Consider the following 23,589-nt stretch of genomic DNA (forward strand, 5'->3'; position numbering starts at 1 on the left):
TGACAGTATTTGGAATGAGTTTATACAAAATGTAGTAGGCTATTAATATTTACATTAAGGTTACCAGACGTCCCCGCTTCCCGGGGACAGTCCCCGGATTTACAAATCAGTCCCCATACAAAATCCATTGAAGTTGAAAAGTGTCCCTGGATTAATTGAAAAAAATCTGGTAACCTTAATTTACATGTGTATTAGGATAATAATATCAAATTTATAAAATAATGTATGAATTAGGGTATTTTTCATATATATTCATACACACACACACACACACACACACACATTTCTACACATTTTTGTTCCATTTTATCTTTCTTCTCTTCTCTTAGTATCACCTTTTTTCTTTAAAATTGATCCATTTTCAATAAAATATTAATACCCCCCCAAAAAAGGCTATGTTGACAGGCAGCGACTGGCCCCCAACGTCACACCCAGAGAGCTTCATGACGGCCACGTGGGAAGATTTGAACCCGGGTCTCCCAGGTCCTAGCCCAACACTTCTAACCGCCACACCACTGCTAGCTTGTGTTGGCTCTGGAGCAGATAAAACAACAAACCCAAGAGTGTCTCTGAGCACCTACAGAGCGTTATATAATTAAGAAATAGGGGTGAACTGGTCCAGAGCTCCCAGCCAATCAGGAAAGGCGTTCCGAGCAATTTCCAGCATCATCTGCCCTGCCTCTCTGGCTCCGAAGGCAGTGTGCTTATGGCAAGACTCTGAGCACACTTTTCGCCCTTTGAAAAACTGCTTTTCTTCCTAGGACTTATGGAAGCTTCTAAATACCTTTACTCCGAAGTGGTGATCCCACAAACGCTCAATCCGAAATCTGGCTTCTCCAATAAGGTAATTTTGCTAACACGCCACCTGCCTGAACTCATCGATCAATAGCTTACCTGACCTCGTAATACCCCAGGGGTGACGCAGTGGCATAGCGTGGGTTGTCAGCACCCGGGGCAAGGCAAGTAATTTGCACCCCCTAACCCGTGGATTTGCGCCCCCTAACCCCCAGATGTTGCGCCCGGTGCGGCCGGCCCCCCCTGCACCCCCCACGCTACGCCACTGGGGTGACGGACTGCTTTTTTGCGTGGCGCGTAGTTAATTTGCGGAACTCCTGGCCACTGGAGACAGGGGTGGCTACCGACTTGGATGGCTTTAAAAGGGGATTAGGCAAATTCACGGGGTGAGGGGAGGGTCTATGGCTATGCTCCGCCTGCACACTTTGAGGCTGTGATGATTCTGAGGTGAAAAGTAGGAGTAGCAGGTGTGATTGGGGGGGGCACTCCCAAGATCTGCTCACTCCTGCTCACTGCAAGACAGGGATGAGGTAGGGTACCAGTAGAGTTGATGGCTCCATCACTTGCACGCAGGGCTGGATTTAGATTTGATGAGGCCCTAAGCTACTGAAGGTAAAAAAAAAGAAAGAAGATATTCTGTACTGGACCAACCGACCAATTCCCTGCTTCAAGATGCTAAGGCTTCATCAGTTGTTAAAAGCGGCAGTTCCAAATATGGACTGTAGGGGGCGGTATCACACAATGCCCAGAATGGGGGAGGACAGCAATTAACATTCCCAATATCTGCAATAAAAACCCCTTAAAGAAAGAAAAACCTCAATCCAAAATGAAGAACGGTTTTTGAGTGTGTATTACTGATTTTTTTTTAAGACTAAGAGAGGGAGTTAAAGAATAGTAGCAATTCTATTATGAAAGTATACAGAATAGACTAATTGTAGGCGTAATTTGTCTCAGGTTTTAACTATATATATATTTAATTTGAATCCTTTAGAGAGAAGTGTCTTATATAATTAGAATTGAAGGATCTGACAGAACTATTCACCTTCGACAGAAGTAAGTGGTTGCTTTTTTCATAGTAAAATGTCAATAGGAACATTCTGTTTGGAATGACAAGCAGAAATGGCCAATAATCAGAAATTGTTTGCTGAGTCTAGACGCAGCATTTGCAAGTACACCCCGTGTTTCTAATGCAAGCTTTCTATTTGCAGATTCTTTATATTTCGAAATATGCCTGTTTACTCCTTTAATACAGAAGGAAAACGTCAAGTGCAGAACCCATATATCCAGGTTCATTTTATTCATATTTTTAGAAGGGCAAAGATGACATTAAGCATGGATTATTTTAATATATACAGAGAGAGATTTAATACAGTGGTGCCCCGTAAGACGAATGCCTCGCAAGACGAAAAACCCGCTAGACGAAAGGGTTTTCCGTTTTTCGATGCGCTTCGCAAGACAAATTTCCCTATGGGCTTGCTTCGCAAGACGAAAACGTCTTGCGAGTCTTGCGATTCCCCCCCCCCATTTTCTAAGCCGCTAAGCCGCTAATAGCCTTTTAGCCAAGCCCTCTGTAGGTGCTCCAGAAGGGTAAGGATGCTTGTGCAGGCTCAATGCGCTTATATGCGCCATCCTTGGAATGTAACCTCTGTGGAAGATGGGATCATAATGTAGCTCACAGTCATTTCAGGTAGCCCTTCTCCAATGAAAATAGAGACCTCCTGTTCTATTACTGGGGACGCGGGTGGCGCTGTGGGTTAAACCACAGAGCCAAGGACTTGCCAATCAGAAGGTCGGCGGTTCAAATCCCTACGACGGGGTGAGCTCCCGTTGCTCAGTCCCTGCTTCTGCCAACCTAGCAGTTCGAAAGCACATCAAAGTGCAAGTAGATAAATAGGTACCGCTCTGGCGGGAAGGTAAATGGCGTTTCCGTGCGCTGCTCTGGTTCGCCAGAAGCGGCTTAGTCATGCTGGCCACATGACCTGGAACCTGTACGCCAGATCCCTCGGCCAGTAAAGCGAGATGAGCAGCGCAACCCCAGAGTCAGCCATGACTGGACCTAATGGTCAGGGGTCCCTTTACCTTTATTCTATTACTACTACTACTACTACTACTACTACTACTACTACTACTACTAATATTATTATTATTATGTGATTTATACCCCTTCCATCTGACTGGATTGCCCCAGCCATTCTGGGCAGCTTTCAACCTATATTAAAACATAATAAAACATTAAACATTAAAAAAAAAAACTTCCCTATGCAGGGCTGTCTTCAGATGTTGTCTAGAGGTCGTAGAGTTACTTATCTCCTTGGCTCGGGGGTCATCTAACTCAAAAAACAAACAAACCCCACAACATTTTGATGAAAATAGGGGTGTCCTAAGGAAAAGCGGGACATTCCAGGATCAAATCAGAAACTGGGGCGGCTTCTGTAAATCCAGGACTGTCCCTGGAAAACAGGGACACTTAGAGGGTCTGATCTTGCCCTCAGTTTGTCTTGGGCAGGATTTAAGTGTGGATGCCCAAATCTAGCGAGGGGATGACATGTGCATGTGGCATTTGTGGGGCTTTTAAGCCTCTTGCTGACACCATCCCGCAATCGTGGCCCCAGTTGGATAATGGTCCATACTCCTGAGTATCTGCTTGAAAGCTGATAATCAAAGATACAAGATCTCAAAGTAGCTGTTTTACTACAAAGGAATTTCAGAAATAGACTGGAAAGAGAAGCTGCTGAATTGCAACTCATTACCAAACTTAAAACCATGGAGAGACCTGGTCTGAACAAAGACATTGGATTCTTATCTCATTATACATGACTAAGCCATTTTTCACCTTCTCACCCCTTGCCTTTTCCTGTAAGACCTATTGCAGTCGTTAAGAGTCGTCAACAGGCTCATCTCAGCTATCTGCCAATCTCCCATTCCCACCACCCTTCTGAGTAATACCCCTCCCCACCTTCTCACTATATAGAAGGATCTGGCAACTTCTGTTTCAGTGTATCTGAAGAAGTGTGCATGCACACGAAAGCTCATACCAAGAACTAACTTAGTTGGTCTTTAAGGTGCTACTGGAAGGATTTTTTTTATTTTGACTATGGCAGACCAACACAGCTACCTACCTGCTGCTTGAAAGCTGAGAAGGGAAGCAGGACAGTGATCCATTGCGTCTCCTCCTGCTTTCAAACAATATTGCCAGAAATCAGTGTGAGGACATCGTGAATACAGTAGCTCCCTGATCCTCACTGCTGCTGTTGGAGCAGGAGCAAGTGTCTTTGTAACCAGTTTAATGAAAATGAAAGCAAAAAAGAATCCCGTCACATCAGGTTCTTGCCATCTCTGCCCTCTGACTTCTGCTGCACAGTTCAGTTCCTTTGCCATAAATTCCACCCATTTAATTAATACATGATCAGTTTGTAGGTAAAAGGGATGTGGGTGGTGCTGTGGGTTAAACCACAGAGCCTAGGACTTGCTGATCAGAAGGTCAGCGGTTCAAATCTCCACGACAGGGTGAGCTCTCGCTACTCGGTCCCTGCTCCTGCCAACCTAGCAGTTCGAAAGAACACAGTGCAAGTAGATAAATGGGTACCACTCCGGTGGGAAGGTAAACGACGTTTCTTTGTGCTGCTCTGGTTCGCCAGAAGCGGCTTAGTCATGCTGGCCACATGACCCGGAAGCTGTACGCCGGCTCCCTTGGCCAATAAAGCGAGATGAGCGCCGCAACCCCAGAGTCGGTCACGACTGGACCTAATGGTCAGAGATCCCTTTACCTTTACAGTTTGTAGGTTAGTTACGAACTCTTACCGGAAAAATCCGAGGGCTCCCTTGGACAAAAAGTAAAGACACCAACCAGAGTAAATTGGAGCAAATCAGCAGCCTGTAGGCTTGGCCTTTATTGAACTGTTGCAACAGGGTGCTCCCCTCACTTGCAGGAGAGAGAAAGGACACAGAAAAATGGTGTGCAAGGCCTTATAAAAACTTTTGAAATTCCCATCCTGTACGTCAAGCCCAACCCCAGAAACATCACGCATACATCACAGAAAGGAGTGTTTGAGGGAGGGGTTGTGGTGGTAACCTGAGTGTCCTGTCACCTGGCTGGTTCCCTTTTCCCCCTCCCCATGAGTCATTTTCCAGGTGACAGAGGGGACTTTGCAGTTTCCTGCCCCCAGAGGGAAGAGCTGATTATTGCAGTGTTTCCCAACCTTTTTTGGGCAAAGGCACACTTGTTTCATGAAAAAAATCTCGAGGCACACCACCATTACAGCCCCGTGACGTCAGTGCGCAGCGTCACGCCGGGAGGGACATGAATTGCTAGCAAATTACATAATCACCTCCTTGAGGGCTGGCTCATCTTCTCCGAAGGCAGAACCCCATTAATTAACAGCACAGACTCACACCATAGCCAAGACGAGGGGGGGAAACCTCAGTCATGCACAGTCATGCACATGTGGGGGCTAAATGAGGACGAAGACCGGGCAGAGAGCAGGGTTCAAATCACCCCACCTGGCCAGGACAATCCCTGGGTGCTCCCTTGGGCCACTCGCCTGACCCACCTCGCAGGGCTGTTGTTGCGAGGATAACACGGGGAGAACCACGCGCGCCCCCGGGAGCTCCTTGGAGGAGAAAGCAGGCGATGAATGCAATGCACAAAATATATGAGAGGCGACCAGGTTTTGCAGGTGAGGGGCCCCCGCCAGCCTCCGCTTCCAACACCCGGCGCAACGACGCCGAAGTTTCCCCCCGGGCTCGGCTCGGGGAGCAGCGCTGCTCCCCCCGGCTCCCCTTCACCCTCCCGGCTCTCTCTGCCGCCCACTGGGGACCCCCCTCACCTGCCAAGTCCGGAGCGCCGGTGGAAGTTGCATGCATGCATGCAGGGCGCCGCGTTGCCATTGCATTGCACTGCACTCCATGCAACGCCTGCATTGCCTTGCACGCCCGCCAAGGAGTCTCCCCGCGGTCCGATGCGTCCCCTCCGGCGCGGATGCAGCATTGCAAAAATAAAAAACCCCCGACGCAGCCCTACCTGGGGGGCAGCCTCTACCGCTCCGCCTCCGCGGGGATCCCCGGGCTCCATCCTGCCGCCCGATCTCTGCGGGGGCGCAGGCAGGCTGCGCGGGGTCTGCGCGGAAGAGCCCCTGCCCGCCCGGCTGCCGCCGCTGCGCTCATTCCATGGCTGGGAGAAGAGCGCTTCAAACAAAACGCCCGGCCCGCCAGGCCACGCTGGGAAACGTAGTTTGCGCACCCCACGCGGGTGCGGAGCCCAAGGGCGAGGGGACTACGGATCCCGGCAGCCCCCGCGCCGGGGACGGAGGGGGAGAGCCCGGGTGCAGGGATGGAGGGACGGGTGGGCGAGCAAGTGAGTGAGTGGCAGCCGCCAAGCCTTGGCCGAGAGCCAGGAAGGGCCTCCCCGGAGGAGGAGGAGGAGGAGGAGGAGGGAGGCGCAGAGCGGGAGGGAGGGAGGGAACCCCAGGGGTCATCTAGTGACGGTGCCCCAATCGAAAATTTGACTTTAAAAAAAAAAATCTTTCGAATTTTTTAATTTTTCCCGCGGCACACCAGGCAACATCTCGCGGCACACTAGTGTGCCTCGGAACAGTGGTTGGGAAACACTGGATTATTGTCCTTTGTTCCAGTCTGTGCTGAATCCACTCCCATATTCAAGTTCTTTGTGAGCTTGATTGTCTTCTCTCTGGGACCACCAGGGTTGGCATAGCAACTGGGCAGGGCTCCTGTGGATGTGCTGGGATGGTGAAGGGATTATGGTGTCCTGTATCAGACCTTCCCCATTTTGTAGTCTTTCCTTCATGGAGTAAAATAAAAGTGGAAGAGTGCAAATCCGATGTGTGGTTGATTTTCTATGAATTTCTATGAATAGCAGAAGTGTAGCGTATGTAGTGTGTGAGTGTGAGTGTGTGTGAAGTTTGTACAAACTGAATGATGGGGGGGGGGGTGTTTCCTGCTACAGAACCACAATGTGTGTTGCTTAGCCAAGATTCCTGTCCTTTAGCCCTGAGCTCCACCTCCACCTCTCTTTCAAATCGGAACCAGTGAAGGCTGTGAATGTCCTGTGTGAGTGCCTGGAGGCGGTTGGAGGATGGACGGCGGCTAACAGATTGAGGTTGAATCCTGACAAGACAAAAGTACCGTTTTGGGGGGACAGGAGGCAGGCAGGTGTGGGGGACTCCCTGGTCCTGAATGGGGTAACTGTGTCCCTGAAGGACCAGGTGCGCAGCCTGGGAGTCACTTTGGACTCACAGCTGTCCATGGAGGTGCAAGTCAATTCTGTGTCCAGGGCAGCTGTTTACCAGCTCCATCTGGTACGTAGGCTGAGACCCTACCTGCCCACAGACTGTCTTGCCAGGGTGGTGCATGCTGTAGTTATCTCCCGCTTGGACTACTGCAATGCGCTCTATGTGGGGCTACCTTTGAAGGTGACCCGGAAACTACAACTAATCCAGAATGCGGCAGCTAGACTGGTGACTGGGGGCGGCCGCCGAGACCACATAACACCGGTCTTGAAAGACCTACACTGGCTCCCAGTATGTTCCCGAGCACAATTCAAAGTGTTGGTGTTGACCTTTAAAGCCCTAAACGGCCTTGGTCCAGTATACCTGAAGGAGTGTCTCCACCCCCATCGTTCTGCTCGGACACTGAGGTAACAGTGCCTTCTGGCGGTTCCCTCACTGCGAGAAGCCAAGTTACAGGGAACCAGGCATAGGGCCTTCTTGGTGGTGGCACCCACCCTGTGGAACACCCTCCCATCAGATGTCAAGGAAATAAACAACTACCAGACTTTTAGAAGACATCTGAAGGCAGCACTCTTTAGGGAAGCTTTTAATGTTTAATACATTATTGCATTTTAATATTCTGTTGGAAGCTGCCCAGAGTGGTTGAGGAAACCCAGCCAGATGGGTGGGTTATAAATTAATAATAATAATAATAATAATAATAATAATAATAATAATAATAATAATAATAAATTATTATTATTATTATTATTAATAATAATAATAATAATAATAATAATAATAATAATAATAATACTGAACGGCTCCTTTGGGTAGAAGGAACCCTGGTCAATTCAGTTCTGTTCCGACCCATTTTAAAGTGCTGTTTTTGAACCTTGCAGGTGGACTGCTATTATGGAGGATATGTGGAAGCCTTGCCAGACTCCAACGTCATCCTGTCTACCTGCCATGGGCTTTGGTAACGTCCATCTCCCCAAGGCGTTGGAAATATTGCGGCTGATCTGGGGGTTAGGATAAAGGAGGCATGAAGAAACTATTCATGCATGGGCCTGTAGGACTCATAACCCAGCAGGCTGAATTCAGACCATCATCAGATGCTCACAACTGTGTTTTGTCTTCAGTGTTCCCTAGGCAGGACAAAACCAAGGGGTTAATCATGCTGTGAAATGCCTTTAGCACAGGAGATCACAGGATCTGACCTCTCTCTCTCTTGCACACACACAAACACACCCACCTCCCAAGGGTTTGTGACCCATCAACCACTCTCACCTGGTTTAGCCAGCCCAGGGCCGGATTGAGGTTTGATGAGGCCCTCAGCTACTGAAGGCAATGGGGCCCTTTCTATGTCCAGCTGTCCTTTGTCAACAACAAATGGTTGCTGCTGTCCGACATGGACCTAATAGGTATCTAAAGCCATTTGCACATAACAAAATATGTACAGTGGTGCCCCGCAAGACGAATACCTCGCAAGACAGAAAACTCGCTAGACGAAAGAGTTTTCCGTTTTGGAGGTGCTTCGCAAAACGAATTTCCTATGGGCTTGCTTCGCAAGACGACAATGTCTTGCGAGTTCCTGCTGGTTTTTTTCCCCCTCCCCCCCTTTTTCTAAGCCGCTAAGCCGCTTATCAGCTGATCCAATCAGCAGATAAGCCGCTAAAAGCCGCTAATAGCGCTAATCCGCTAATCCGTCAATCGGCTTGCTTCGCAAGACGAAAAAACCGCTAGATGAAGAGAATCAAAGAACGGATTCTTTTCGTCTTGCGAGGCACCACTGTATTTTATCAAAGTAATTGTTGAACTGAAATACAAATAAGAAGTATATTAATAGTGAAATAATTATTAAGCTCTAACTTAAAATGATTTTTTATTCATCACAAACTTAATAATGCAAACACATTGGCATTCGGCAATAACAAAAGTTCCTTTAGAAACACAGCACTCCTAATCTAGTCTCTAGAAACTTGCTATAACGTGACATAATAATAGGTGTAAATATATGATGCAAACTACTAATAACGATAAATAGCAGAATGTAGGCACCTTATATATAGAAAGGAGCAAACCAGTGATATTTTGGGGCGCAGGTGGGGCCCATGACTTACATCATAGGAGCCTACACAACACAAAATACTGTTGCTGTATGTAGGTTTTATTTTATTTGTTTTTTATCTTATATTCTGGAAATGTACATCCAGGTTTTTTCCCTTTAAATGTTTTGGCGGGCCCTCAAGAGAGTGGGGCCCTAAGCTAGAGCTTTTTAGTTTACACGTAAATCTGGCACTGACCAGCCAGTCGAAGCCGTTCCCAGGATTGTGGCGGCTGTCTCATGGGGAGATGGAGGTGAGAGCCGAGAGCAGGATGGGGTCCAAAGGTGGATAAACTATCCCAGTGCCTGGAAACCCTGGAATCTCGAACTGCTCAGAGGTTAGGGTGGCATGAAGCAATATTAATCCTTAGAGAGCAGGTCAGTTTTAAGAATTGGTGGGTAGCTGAACTGGGAGTTTTCCTTCTTTTTCTTCATTCTGTCCTCACTTTGCTGCTCAGTCACATCTTGTTGCTGGGGCAAAATGCCCCTGGGAACGACCTAGTGTTATTTCTGGAGAAATACTTAGGGAGAAGGTGCTTCCCACATTGCGGCTAATGGGCAGAGCATGTTTTGTCCCTTCAAGAATGTCCTTTGGAACTTGTTTTTGAGGTGGGAACCAAAACTTCCACATACAGTTTCTGACTGCCACCAAGCCTGCATCTTTTTTCTGTCTCACGTCTCATTGTATTGAATGTTGTTGTGCTTTTATGTGGACCGACCAGACTTTTATTATGTGTCCCATTTTTGTTCATTAATACATTTCACTCCTACATTTCCTCTGGGAAACTCAAGGTCTCACAAAAGCTTCTCCCTTAGCCATTTTATCCATTGCATTAAGAAGTACAACAATAATAAAATAAGCTATTATTATTATTATTATTATTATTATTGGATTCCTTGTACAGTCGTACCTTGGAAGTTGAACAGAATCCGTTCTGCAAGTCCGTTCGTCTTCCAAAACATTCGAAAATCAAATCGTGGCTTCTGATTGGCTGCAGGAAGCCTCAGAAGCTGCGTCGGACATTCTGGTTCTAAAAGAACATTTGCAAACCGGAACAATCGCTTCTGGGTTTGCAGCGTTCGGGAGCCAAAACATCCGAGTTCCAGGGCGCTTGGGATCTAAGGGAAGACTGTATACCGTATTTTTCGCTCTATAACACGCGCCAGACCATAACACGCACGTAGTTTTTAGAGGAGGAAAACAAGAAAAAAAATATTCTAAACGAAATAGTGGATATATGATTTTTGTGGTTCATGCTGTGGCCACAGACATGTGATCTGACAGTGAGTTTGGAGTAGCCCAATGCAAAAATCCTGAGGATCCATGTGGATCCATGCTTTGTAACCACGGAGGAGGGAAGGAAGGGGAACCACGGATCCTCTGCTCACGACTGCAGCAGATCCCCCCCGCCACCCGCAGGCATTCGCTCCATAAGACGCACTGACATTTCCCCTTACTTTCAGGGAGGAAAAAAGTGAGTGTTATGGTGCAAAAAATACCGTAGCTTGCCAAACCGCTCCTAATTATCCTTTCGTTTTGGTTTTCAGGGGACATATACAGATTGGACAATTGCAGTATGAGATCCATCCTCTTGAGGGTTCCTCTACGCACCAACACTTCCTCTACCGCATGGCCCCAGAGCAGCAGGAGCCATGCAGAGGGATTCCTGACCCCCAGAAGCAGCTGCCAAGGCACGAGATAGAATTTACTCCAGCCGCAGTGACCTCCGAGGAGAAGGTAAGCTTTCACCCACTAAACCTTAGGACAAAATAAAAAAATTCCTTCCAGTAGCACCTTAAAGACCAACTAAGTTAGTTCTTGGTATGAGCTTTCGTGTGCATGCACACTTCTTCAGATACACTGAAACAGAAGTTGCCAGATCCTTCTATATAGTGAGAAGGTGGGGAGGGGTATTACTCAGAAGGGTGGTGGGAATGGGAGATTGGCAGATAGCTGAGATGAGCCTGTTGACGACTCTTAACGACTGCACTAGGTCTTACAGGAAAAGGCAAGGGGTGAGAAGGTGAAAAATGGCTTAGTCATGTATAATGAGATAAGAATCCAATGTCTTTGTTCAGACTAGGTCTCTCCATGGTTTTAAGTTTGGCAATGAGTTGCAATTCAGCAGCTTCTCTTTCCAGTCTATTTCTGAAATTAGAACAAAGACATTGGATTCTTATCTCATTATACATGACTAAGCCATTTTTCACCTTCTCACCCCTTGCCTTTTCCTGCAAGACCTATTGCAGTCGTTAAGAGTCGTCAACAGGCTCATCTCAGCTATCTGCCAATCACCCATTCCCACCACCCTTCTGAGTAATACCCCTCCCCACCTTCTCACTATATAGAAGGATCTGGCAACTTCTGTTTCAGTGTATCTGAAGAAGTGTGCATGCACACGAAAGCTCATACCAAGAACTAACTTAGTTGGTCTTTAAGGTGCTACTGGAAGGAACTTTTTTATTTTGACTATGGCAGACCAACACGGCTACCTATCTGTAACTAAACCTGAGGAGTCAGTGGGAACTCTATACCCCAGGGGGTGGTGTTGGGGTCCATGTTCTAAGGCAGGGTTTCCCAAACTTGAGCTTTCAACACTTTTGGACAGCAAATCTCATCACTAGCTAGGGATGATGGGAGTTGTGGTCCAAAAACAGCTGGAGACCCAAGTTTGGGAAACCCTGGTCTAAGCAGCCTCAGATACAGGCAGTAACATTTATGCCTCTCTAACGAGAAGCCTGAACACCCGCCATGTTTGGATACATCCTTTTCATATGATTTTCTTTCAACGTGTAACACGCTGTGAATTGTACATCCCAATTCCATAACTTCTCACCTGGAGTACTGTGTCCAGTTCTGGGCACCACAGTTCAAGAAGGACACTGACAAACTGGAACGTGTCCAGAGGAGGGCAACCAAAATGGTCCAAGGCCTGGAAACGATGCCTTATGAGGAACGGCTAAGGGAGCTGGGCATGTTTAGCCTGGAGAAGAGGAGGTTAAGGGGTGTCGAGGGTTCGACAGTGGAATTTGCTGCCAAGGAGTGTGGTGGAGTCTCCTTCTTTGGAGGTCTTTAAGCAGAGGCTTGACAACCATATGTCAGGAGTGCTCTGATGGTGTTTCCTGCTTGGCAGGGGGTTGGACTCGATGGCCCTTGTGGTCTCTTCCAACTCTATGATTCTATGATTCTATGATTCTATATGATAGCCATGTTCAAATATAGAAAAGGATGTCACATAGAGGAGGGAGAAAGGTTGTTTTCTGCTGCTCCAGAGAAGCGGACACGGAGCAATGGATCCAAACTACAAGAAAGAAGATTCCACCTAAACATTAGGAAGAACTTCCTGACAGTAAGAGCTGTTTGACAGTGGAATTTGCTGCCAAGGAGTGTGGTGGAGTCTCCTCCTTTGGAGGTCTTTAAGCAGAGGCTTGACAACCATATGTCAGGAGTGCTCTGATGGTGTTTCCTGCTTGGCAGGGGGTTGGACTCGATGGCCCTTGTGGTCTCTTCCAACTCTATGATTCTATGATTCTCCCATGCTGTAAGTTGTATATTACACCCAAAGTCTCTCGCCCTGTGTATCATTACTCTTTCCTGATGGACTTGACTGGGGTGGACCCAACATTAGATCCATCAGATTTGCCAGCTGCATCTTCCGCTTCCAGCCCGATGGATTTCCTGCAGAAGTGGTACAATGTCTGCAGCTCTACATTGCTTTGATTTGCCTCCCACAAACCCAGAGCTGTGTGCATTTCATTTCAGACAGAGTTCCCTGGAGCTGACGCACCATCCAGATACCTGGAGTATTTTGCTGTTTGCGACAATTCCATCGTAAGTGGCGATAACCTGTATTCTCCGCCTGTAAGAGTTCTGCATGTCTGCCTGCCTGCTTAGCGGCTTCCTTGCTGTGCTTAAGTCCATGCAACATAATAGGCTTAAGAAAGAGGGATACCGACTTTCAGATTAGAGGACAAGCAATTCTCCTCACTGATTGTTGTTGTTTAGTCGTTTAGTCGTGTCCGCCTCTTCGTGACCCCCTGGACCAGAGCACGCCAGGCACTCCTGTCTTCCACTGCCTCCCGCAGTTTGGTCAAACTCATGCTGGTAGCTTCGAGAACACTGTCCCACCATCTCGTCCTCTGTTGTCCCCTTCTCCTTGTGCCCTCCGTCTTTCCCAACATCAGGGTCTTTTCCAGGGAGTCTTCTCTTCTCATGAGTTGGCCAACTCCCAAGAGACTGTGATCTACTCACAGAGTTAAAAACTGGCAGAGATCTACCTCCTTTTTGGGGGTTCAGGTCGAGGTGTCGAGCTCGATCTACCTGTTGGATGTGCTTGCTTTAGTCTATATTCCCTAAATGGGGGGGGCGTGAAGTGGTGACCCACGCCCCCCCCCCCCGCAGCAGCGATCCCAGGGTTCAACCGTTAAAGGGGTTGTTTTGAGGGGAGTCATTGGCCATAAGCTGAGAGGCTGTCATTGGTCTCCCCCATGTAGCGGCGAATTGGAGGGTGGGCTGTCTGCTTGAACAGACGTTTTCCAGAGCCAGCCCAATCCCCACACATTCTGGATAACCCCAATGTTCCCCAGATCCCCGGTCGGGGACTGGGAGGAATGAACACCCAATGCCTAAGCCAAGGTCTCCCTATATCTGAAGTTTTAATAAAGTTGTGGCCAAAATTTTAATCCCATAACACGCTGTCTTGAGTCATTATACCAATTGGGTGTCGCCTGGGGTTGGGGGGGGGGTCAAACGCAATAAAGAAAGATGTCAGCCCTAGCTTATAAAGAACTTCTTTTATTTTAGTATCAGCAGAAAAAGAAAAACGTGACTCAGGTGATATTGATGGTGCTTCAGATTCTATCTGTCCTTCACAATGTAAGTATGTTTATTGGAAATTTCTGAATAATGTTCTGTGTCTTGCCTGGGGGACGAAAGAGGTGAAAAGCACTATCTTAACCTGAAGAACGGAGGACAAAGGGCACATCGCATGCAAAGGCATCGTGAGACGCTCTGGTCTTTGGGGAAGAGTTTCCCTTTTGCAAAGATGGAGAAGGGGGATTTATGTGTTAGCTGGAGCGAAACTTTCTTGCCGCGATAGTCAAATGTAAAGGGTGATGAGCTGTGCATATTGCAGGTATTAATACTGCGCAGTTTGAAGCAACTGGAAGCATAAGAACTGGCTCCTTTTGGAAGAAATCATTGTCCTGGCCCATAAAAACATTATTCAAACTTTCACTTGCAGAACTTTCTTCAGAATAGAATTAAAACATCAAATATACACCCAAAACATCCCTATGATGTATTGTGCTGTCTAGCACAGGCTCAGCATCTTACAATAAAAAAAATAACTCCAGAAATCAAAATGTGTCTCTCTCCCTCCTTCCAACTTCTTGGGGAGCCATTATCGCATACTTCTGTTCTCTGTCGCTTTCAGAGAAAAACTAACAGTCACAACCCTTTCAAGAAGGCGGATTTGCAGCTCAATGCCTTTTTCAGCTGATTTAAGGTTACAACACTCACCTGTTAGCTAGCAGCAAACAACGGTTAATTATCAGCTCGGCAAGAACTCAGAGTTCACAGTAGTTTTCTAACTACTGTGGGGCAAACCCAGTGTTAGCAATACACATTTAAGCATTTTCCATTTTAGACCTTCATTAATAAGGAAGCATTTCCCCATTAAATGTGAATTAAATCAAATAAAATGTCCCTGGTGTTACTTGATTAGGTTAGACTCCTGCCACACCTTTTGAATAATGGGTGAGAGTCGCTCCTAATGCACAGGGTAAGTAGAAGACAGCAGTTATTGCTGCCTTGCAGGGGGTTGGACTAGATGACCCTTGGGGTCCCTACAATTCTATGAGTCTAAGATTTAACATGTTGTCTTGTGTGCCTCAAGCCTTGACTTGATACACCTGTAGCTTGGGGACTTTCTGTAGTCAAACTGCAACAAGACTGAGCTCTGCAGCGTAGCAGGTGGGAGAGACTCTGAACACATAATTTGATTACTTTGGTGTGAACTGCCAGGGCATCAGGCATAGAAATGTATTTAATAATAATAACAATAAATAAATACAGTCATACCTCATGTTACGTTTGCTTCAGGTTGAGCGTTTTCAGGTTATGTCCCGTGGCAACCTGGAAATACTGGAAAGGGTTACTTCCAGGTTTTGCCGCCCGCGCATGCACAGACATGCAAAATGACGTTACACGCATGCGCAGAAGCGGCGAATCGCGACCCGCACATGCGCAGATGCGGGTTGCGTTCTGCTCATGTTGCGAACGGGCCTCTGGAACGGATCCTGTTCTGAACCAGAGGTACCACTGTAAATAAATATTATTAATAATGAACAATTGATTGATGGTAATGTGTTCAAAGCGCTTAACACATGCTTTGTCTTACAACAACCCTGTAAGGTAGACCAGCATTATTATAACTATGTGTGTCTGCCTATAGAACCATGGAATTGTAGGGCTGGAAGGGGACCCTGGGGGTTGGGTCACCTAGTCCCCATCTTTTGCACCACACGGGTCTTGAACCCCATGACCCTGAGATTAAGAGTCTCACGCTATCTTATGCACGTCTCTCTCTCTATATATATTATCAGTATGTTTTATAAGCACATACTGATTTCCTATTTTCTGTTTTCAGATATATGACGACATAGGTCTTCACGTTGTTTTGACAGGAATAGAGGTGTGGACAAGGCAAGATCTGGCAGGCAGCGATGCCGGTTTGCAAGTGTTTCACGACTACGTCACCTCTGAGCTTCGGACTCAAGTCCATTTCGACCATGCCTCTTTATTCACGTGAGACTCTTCCCCATTTCCGTTGCTGAGAGTGTTTAGTCACCCTGCTTTGCCTGCCTGCTGCTGAATAGAATAGAATAGAATAGAATAGAATAGAATAGAATAGAATAGAATAGAATAGAATAGAATAGAATTTATTACTTATACCCTGCCCGTCTGGCTGGGTTTCCCCAGCCACTTTGGGTGGCTTCCAACAGAGTATTAAAATACAGTGGTCTGTTAAACATTAAAAGCTTCCCTGAACAGGGCTGCCTTCAGATGTCTTCTAAAAGTCTGGTAGTTGTTGTTCTCTTTGACATCTGGTGGGAGGGTGTTCCACAGGGCGGGTGCCACTACCAAGAAGGCCCTCTGGCTGGTTCCCTGTAACTTGGCTTTTTGGGTGCCACTACCAAGAAGGCCCTCACAGCTGGACCTCAGTGTCCGGCCAGAATGATGGAGATGGAGACGCTCCTTCAGGTATACTGCTGCTAATATCAACATTTCCCCCCTTTCTTTTAGAAATGTATTATAGACTATGGGCACTATATTTAATAATACATTTTTAAACAACAACAACTATGCCCTGTGTGAAGTAGTCATTGGCCTTTTCTGAATCTTCCAACAAAGCATAGAAAATTGTCAAGTTGGAAGGGGTCTCCAAGAGTCATCTAGTCCAGCCCCCGGTGTTCAGCTTCACAGGATGGTCCCATTGGACTCCACTATTATGAGAAGGAGAAGCACTTTTCTCTAGCCATCTCCATGCACAACCTCCACCATCTCCCAACCTGTCTTTTCTGACTGGATCCCGGAATGTCCCACTTTTCCTTCACTGGGAAAATGGTGGAGGGGAGGAATAGGAGGCCCCTGTTTTCGCTGGGGAAAGTGTTGGAGGGGATGCAGTCTGTGTTAGAATTCCTGCTCCATGTTTGCAGTCATGGGATTGTTGTCTTTCACATGACGGTGTATGTTTTGACTCCACAGAGTGGGAAGTGACGGAGACAGGATGTTTGTTACTGTGTTCCGTGAAGTGGGACTATTGTCCTTTGTTCTTTTTCTCTGCTAGATGCTAGAGAGAGAGGGAGCCATGTTGCAGTGCTCCGTGTGGGTTTAGATGTAAATAAAGTAGATTAGCCAAAATGCTGAGTTGCTGAGGTCTGTCACGCAAAGCTGTGAAGACTCTGTGGATCCCATCGGTCGCTGTGATGTTTGGGCTGAAGGAAGCCTTGAAGCTCCCCAACGAAAGACCAGGAGGGAGAGAACATGCCAGTCAGGCATGTGACTCTGCCAGGGTCCTACTCGAGTGTAGATTGAACTCCTGACAGTCTGGGTGTTTGCCTAGCAGTGCTGCTAAGCACAATGCTCCCTGCTGGCTAGGTGCATAATGACAGCCTGCTGGGAATGTACTGGGAATGCCCAGAGGTAAAGGAATTCTGGAATAAAATCCTAAAGGTTATTAATGAACTGTTTAAAGTGAAGCTTTCAACAGACTTTGATTTCATGACAATGGGTATTCTTGGAAACATGGCTAAAGAGAAAGAGGACCAGTTTACTTTCAAAGCTATATTAGTGGGGAAGGCAATGATAGCTTTAGGTTGAAAGATAGAGAAAAATGAACAGTAGAGGCATGGAATAGTTATTTGTTTGAACTTATTCAGTCGGACATTGTCACAGTCATGTCACAGGAAACAACATGGAAGGTCAAGTCCACCACGATAAGGAACCTTTATCTTCAGAAACTACTGTAACCAAAGACATTCGGTGGGAACTAAAGACTCTATGCCCATAGCTGAGGATAATTGTTTAAACCCTTCCAATGGATATGGGTGGGGTGTGGAAGGGAGGGAAAGGAAAAAATTGTACGGGAAATTCAAAAATTGGAAGGAGAAAATACAGTGGTACCTCGGGTTAAGTACTTAATTCGTTCCGGAGGTCTGTTCTTAACTTGAAACTGTTCTTAACTTCAAGCACCACTTTCGCTAATGGGGCCTCCTGCTGCCACCGTGCCGCCGGAGCACGATTTCTGTTCTCATCCTGAAGCAAAGTTCTTAACCCGATGTACTGTTTCTGGGTTAGCGGAGTCTGTAACCTGAGGCGTATGTAACCCGAGGTACCACTGTATACTGTATGTAAAAATCCCGAACTCGAATAAAACTGTTTTTAAAAAAAAATTAAAAATGAGAGCGTGCTGGATCCGGCCAATGGCCCCTCTGTTCCAGCACCCTCTTCTCGCAGGGGCCAGCCAGATGCCTCAGTGGGAAACCCGCAATCAGGATTTGAACACAAGAGCCCTCTCCCCTCCTGCAGTTCCCAGCAGCCAGCATTCAAAAGCATTGCTGCCCGGACAGTGAGCATCTCCTCACTCCTCTTTCCAAGCCATCCAAGTTGGTGGCCATCATTGCCTCCTGTAGCAGGGAGTTCCACAGTTTAACAACGCCCCGTTGACTTCCTGGTTGGAATTTGGCTGCGTTTGGGGCACTAATCCCATGCTATAAGCGTCACGCCAGAAGCACAGCATCAGACGAAGCTGGTCCAAGTGGTTTTGGTGCTGATTGTTATCCGTCCTTGCCCCTATAATTTAAGGATCCAGTTATGCCCCGAATTTCGTCATCTTCTCTTTTCTAGGGCTGTGGGTCAACATAATTCCTTTGGGAACTCGTGGGAAGAACGTTTTTGTCTTCAGGATCATGTCTCAGTTTCTTCTGTCAGAGTAAGTGGTGTGGCACATTATTTAATGTGACCTTGCCAGTCCCATGTTTTTATACACTAGTGTTAAGCTATGATACATATTTATTTGTACCCCACTTTTCAGCGAAAAGACTCTCTCCAGAGCAGTTTATGTGAAATCCAAACAAGACAGGCTTACATTCTAAGAACAAAGAATGAAATTAATAAAAACACAACACACAAGGCAAAGGGGATGAGGAGGGAAGGGGGAAATTAAACTCAAAATTCCAGCACCAGTTTCTAGACAGTTGTTCCTATATTAACCAGCTGCTATCATAGGCTGCTTGGGGCTTCTCTGTAGAGTGGTACCTCGGGTTACGTACTTAATTTGTTCTGGAGGTCTCTTATTAACCTGAAACTGTTCTTAACCTGAGGTACCACTTTAGCTAATGGGGCCTCCTGCCGCTGCCATGTGATTTCTGTTCTCATCCTGAAGCAAAGTTCTTAACCCGAGGTAATATTTCTGGGTTAGCGGAGTCTGTAACTTGAGTGTATGTAACCCGAGGTACCACTGTATACTACTTTTTAAATTAATAGGTTTTCAATAATGCTCCATAGCAGTCTGAAATAATAATAATAATAATAATAATAATAATAATAATAATAATAATAATAATAATAATTAATAACAAGACCAACAGTACAAAATACCAACTGAACAGAATGAAACCATATGACCATTGGATACTGAAAAATCAGACCTTTGGTTTACGACTCAACATTTTATCTATTTCCTCCGATTTCTGTATACAGTGGTGCCCTGCAAGACGAATGCCTCGCAAGACGGAAAACCCGCTAGACGAAAGAGTTTTCCGTTTTGGAGGTGCTTCGCAAAACGAATCTCCTATGGGCTTGCTTCGCAAGATGAAAATGTCTTGCGAGTTCCTGCGGGTTTTTTTTCCTTCCCCCCTTTTTCTAAGCCGCTAAGCCGCTTATCAGCTGATCCGATAAACCGATAAACCGCTAAAAGCCGCTAATAGCGCTAATAGCGCTAATCCGTCAATGGGCTTGCTTCGCAAGACGAAAAAACCGCTAGACAAAGAGAATCACAGAATGGATTCTTTTCGTCTTGCGAGGCACCACTGTACAAGTCACAGCGTGGTGATAAACTACTTTGATTTTCCCTGTGATAATTTATATTGACAATGTAAGCCAATGGCCTATCTAGTCCAGCATTCTGTTCTCACGAGGTCAACCAGATGTCTACCCATAAGTAGGACCCGAGTACAACAACACTCTCTGCTTCCTGCATTCTGGCTGCCTTGCAGAACATCCTGGGGAGGAGAAGGGGCTCAAGAGTTAACCCTGGAGCTGCTGTTTTGCCGCTGTTTTGCAACCCAAAATGGGTTGTTGTTTTTTTGCAAAAAGCTTTGGATAATCTACTCCCCCTGCGGAACCACAATTCGCAGGCAATCCAGTGCACTCCTGCATTCTCAAAAAGGTTTCCTTATTTTATTTTATTTTTATTTTATTTTTTATTGAATACAGCAAGAAAAGAAAACACAGATACAGAATTACACACAGGAATAACAATAAACACAAAATTTTCTTAACAAACAATAAAACACTATACAGTGGTGCCCCGCAAGACGAAATTAATTCGTTCCGCAATTTTTGTCGTCTAGCGAATTTTTCATCTTGCGAAGCACGAAATCCCATAGGAATGCATTGAAAATCAATTAATGCGTTCCTATGGTCAAAAAAAGTCCAAACAAAGCCAAATTTGGTACAACAACAGTTTATTAACTGCTCTTTAAAGTCACACATACTGTAAAGAGCAGTTCAAAAATTGAAGGGAAAATAAATTAACTTTATAAACAAAACATGTCTTTGTTTTTAGACAAAGAAAACAAAGTCGCGAGACGTTTTCGTCTTGCGAAGCAAGCCCATAGGGAAATTCGTCTTGCGAGGCAAATCGAAAACGGAAAAACCTTTCATCTAGCGAGTTTTTTGTCTTGCGAGGCATTCGTCTTGCGAGGTACCACTGTAGACCCGATCTCCCGCCTATTCCTTATTTCACTTTCATATTACTTATTGCCAATACACACTTTTATCATCATTTAACTTTTTCTTACTATGTCTTAGCTCTTATGTCTAACTTGCAACTATTACTGAAGTTCCTCGAATGCTGCGCATTCTCAAAAAGGTTTCAATCGCCTTTGGGCTCAATTCCCTGTCCGTCTTTTTCCTCCCCTGCATCTAGACATCCTTGTCGTTAACAAATGACGGCGTATCAGCCGCCCATCAGCTGGGCCACGCGGTCTTTGGCTTTGTCCACGACGACCTTCCAGAACTTCAAGGCAGAAGGTGTGACTGCGCCTGCACCTTGGAGCGTGGCCGCTGTGTCATGCATTCAGCTGTTGCGTAAGTAGGGGGTCAGTGCTCTTTCGACCGCTGTAGTTTTGACTCTGGAAATACAGCATCTTTGTCGGTTATATTCTCGGTCACGGCTCCTGTCAGCCTGGAAAAGCTGTTGGCGGACAAACGCCGGCTCCCTTGGCCAGAAAGCGGAGACGAGCGCTGCATCCTATAGCCAAATTAGACTAGACGTAACTGTCCAGGGGTCCTTTAACTTGACCAGTCAACCCACTCTTCAGACATGTTTATTTTGGGGGGGGGGAAGCATGACCCAATTATTTCAGTTGAAGTGATTGGTAACTGGGACTGTCCAATATGAATATCATAAGGTTACCAGACATCCCAGTTCCTGGGGACAGTCCCCGGATTTGCAAATCTGTCCCTGGACAAATTCCGTCCCTGGAATGTCCCCAGATTTGCAAATCTGTCCCCAGGAAACGTGGCAGCGGCAGCCTCAGCAGCCCAGAGTCAGCCTGGTAGCGCAGTTGGCTCTGGCTGGCTTCGGGAGCTGCTTACTGCCGCTGCCACTGCTGAAGGGGAACCGGGGGTGTCGGGTAGGACAGATCTCCTGCCCCCTTTGTTTTGACAGACCAGGGGGGGCTAGGGAGTCACGGGCGGGCAGGCGCTGCCCAGGAGAGGTGCAAGGCGTGTGGTTTCTCTGCCAGGCAAGGTGCAAAGCCCTTCTTTTGCACCCTGTGAAACACAAATGTGCAGAGTTTTTTTTTAAAAAACTGGGCAACAGCCACCCGCCCGCGACTCCCTAGCCTCCCCCGATCAGTCAAAACAAAGGGGGAAGGGGGCAGGAGATCAGGGGAGGCTCAGGAGTCACAGGTGGGCGGTGCGCCGTTGCCCAGTTTTAAAAAAACTCTGCACATTTGTTTCACAGAGTGCGAAAACCACAGAGCCTAGGACTTGCCGATCAGAAGGTTGGTGGTTCGAATCCCCACGACGGGGTGAGCTCCCGTTTCTCGGTCCCAGCTCCTGCCCACTTGGCAGTTCAAAAGCACGTCAAAGTGCAAGTAGATAAATAGGTACCGCTCTGGCGGGAAGGTAAACGGTGTTTCCGTGCGCTGCTCTGGTTCGCCAGAAGTGGCTTAGTCATGCTGGCCACATGACCTGGAAAAACTGTCTGTGGACAAACACCAGCTCCCTCGGCCAGTAAAGCGAGATGAGCGCCGCAGCCCCAGAGTCGGCCATGACTGGACCTAATGGTCAGGGGTCCCTTTACCTTTTACAATATGCATGTGTGCTTGAGCCCAAGGTCTTTTGCCTCACCATCCCCACTACTCACTGCCTGTTGCTACTCAGCTTCAAAAAAAAAAAAAAAAAAGTGTCCCTGGATTCATTGAAAAAAATCTGGTAACCATATTGTATCACGTCAGTCTGTTTCCAAAGCTGGTTTTAACCTTGAATGTTTTGGGTCCACATTCCCTGAAGGATTGTATCCTATATACCTGCTTGAGTCTCAAAATCACCTCCAGAGCCTCTTCTCCACCAGTTGAGGTGGGGCAGATGCCACAGGGAGAGATTCTTCTCAGTGGTGGCCCCCAGGTTGTGGAATTCCCTCCCCAACAAGGTATTTTCAGGAGCAGGCAAGTGTCCTTTTCATTTCCCCGGGTTTTATTTATTTTTATGTCCTTTGCACTATTCTTTTTCCGTTGCCTATTTTATTCTCAGGCTCTTTTAATCATTTTGGATTTTATGGCTGCGTTCCATTTACCGGCTGCGATTTTAACTTTCATTTGTCAAGCACCCAGGAAGCATTTCTGTTTGTTAACGAGCACCGTGGAAATAAAAAGTAAAATTACAAGATTGCTGTTCTGCTAACAGTTTGTTGTCTCTTATTGCAGAGGGTGTCACCGATTTAGCAACTGCAGCAAAAATGCGTATTACGAATTCCTAGCCAACCGGGGGAAATTTTGTTTGCTGAATCTGCCTAGGGACTCATTTGAAAGCTACTCTGAGAATACATTTAACATAAAGATGTGCGGCAACGGAGTGGTGGAAGGCGAGGAAGAATGTGACTGTGGTAGGCCTGAGGTTAGAGCTTATGTGTGCAGGGGGTGTTATTAAATATATATGTTTTCTGCCTTGACGGGCATGGAGTTTCCTTGCTTTTTAATCTGCCGTAAGGTTCCTGCATCCTGTTTTGTTAGCAAATTAACAACTCCTTTCATTAAAACATGAACTTAACTTTGCTTCCCAGGCACATTATCTCCAGTTTAATTATCATTTTAAAATCCCAAATCCTGGAATACATTCCAGGGGGAGCATATAGACTGAATGTGTCTTCTCTGGTTGAGAATCCTCTGGTGACTTGATGGCAGATAAGAACTTAGAATACATCTTGGCTACTGTTGATTTTAATCATCTTTGGAATATTAATGCTTCGTTTTATATTTTTGGCAAACCACTTAGAGGAGTTGTTCATTTACAATCAAGCAGTATAATAAATTTTGTAAAAGGATCTCCACATCCACAAATCAGAATGAATGCCCATTAAACAGCAAACGTAGTAGAATCTCCCTACAAACTTTGTCCAAACCAACCGAGATGAATGCTCACAAGTATCTCCTGTTTTTCTGTTTCACAAA

At 46.4% G+C, this 23,589-nt stretch overlaps 2 protein-coding genes across 4 annotated transcripts in view; one reads left to right on the top strand and one right to left on the bottom strand.

The window, feature by feature from the left end:
- The window catches only part of ARRB1 (arrestin beta 1), a 558,582-nt gene that overhangs the window by 355,933 nt on the left and 179,060 nt on the right, over positions 1 to 23,589 (bottom strand). The window lies entirely within an intron of this gene.
- Positions 1 to 23,589, top strand: part of LOC310705104 (disintegrin and metalloproteinase domain-containing protein 21-like) — a 42,836-nt gene that overhangs the window by 851 nt on the left and 18,396 nt on the right. For both annotated transcript variants that reach the window (XM_083499546.1, XM_083499545.1), the window contains exons 2-12: positions 762 to 844; positions 1,787 to 1,848; positions 2,004 to 2,082; positions 7,922 to 7,998; positions 10,675 to 10,864; positions 12,890 to 12,958; positions 13,931 to 14,002; positions 15,777 to 15,934; positions 18,536 to 18,620; positions 20,841 to 21,001; positions 22,846 to 23,035. In XM_083499546.1, coding sequence (XP_083355672.1) covers positions 762 to 844; positions 1,787 to 1,848; positions 2,004 to 2,082; positions 7,922 to 7,998; positions 10,675 to 10,864; positions 12,890 to 12,958; positions 13,931 to 14,002; positions 15,777 to 15,934; positions 18,536 to 18,620; positions 20,841 to 21,001; positions 22,846 to 23,035 — 1,226 coding nt within the window. The remainder of the gene's footprint in view (positions 1 to 761; positions 845 to 1,786; positions 1,849 to 2,003; positions 2,083 to 7,921; positions 7,999 to 10,674; positions 10,865 to 12,889; positions 12,959 to 13,930; positions 14,003 to 15,776; positions 15,935 to 18,535; positions 18,621 to 20,840; positions 21,002 to 22,845; positions 23,036 to 23,589) is intronic.

This window comes from Podarcis liolepis (assembly GCF_965112155.1).
Source record: "Podarcis liolepis genome assembly, chromosome: 4".
Taxonomy (NCBI): Eukaryota; Metazoa; Chordata; class Lepidosauria; order Squamata; family Lacertidae; genus Podarcis; species Podarcis liolepis.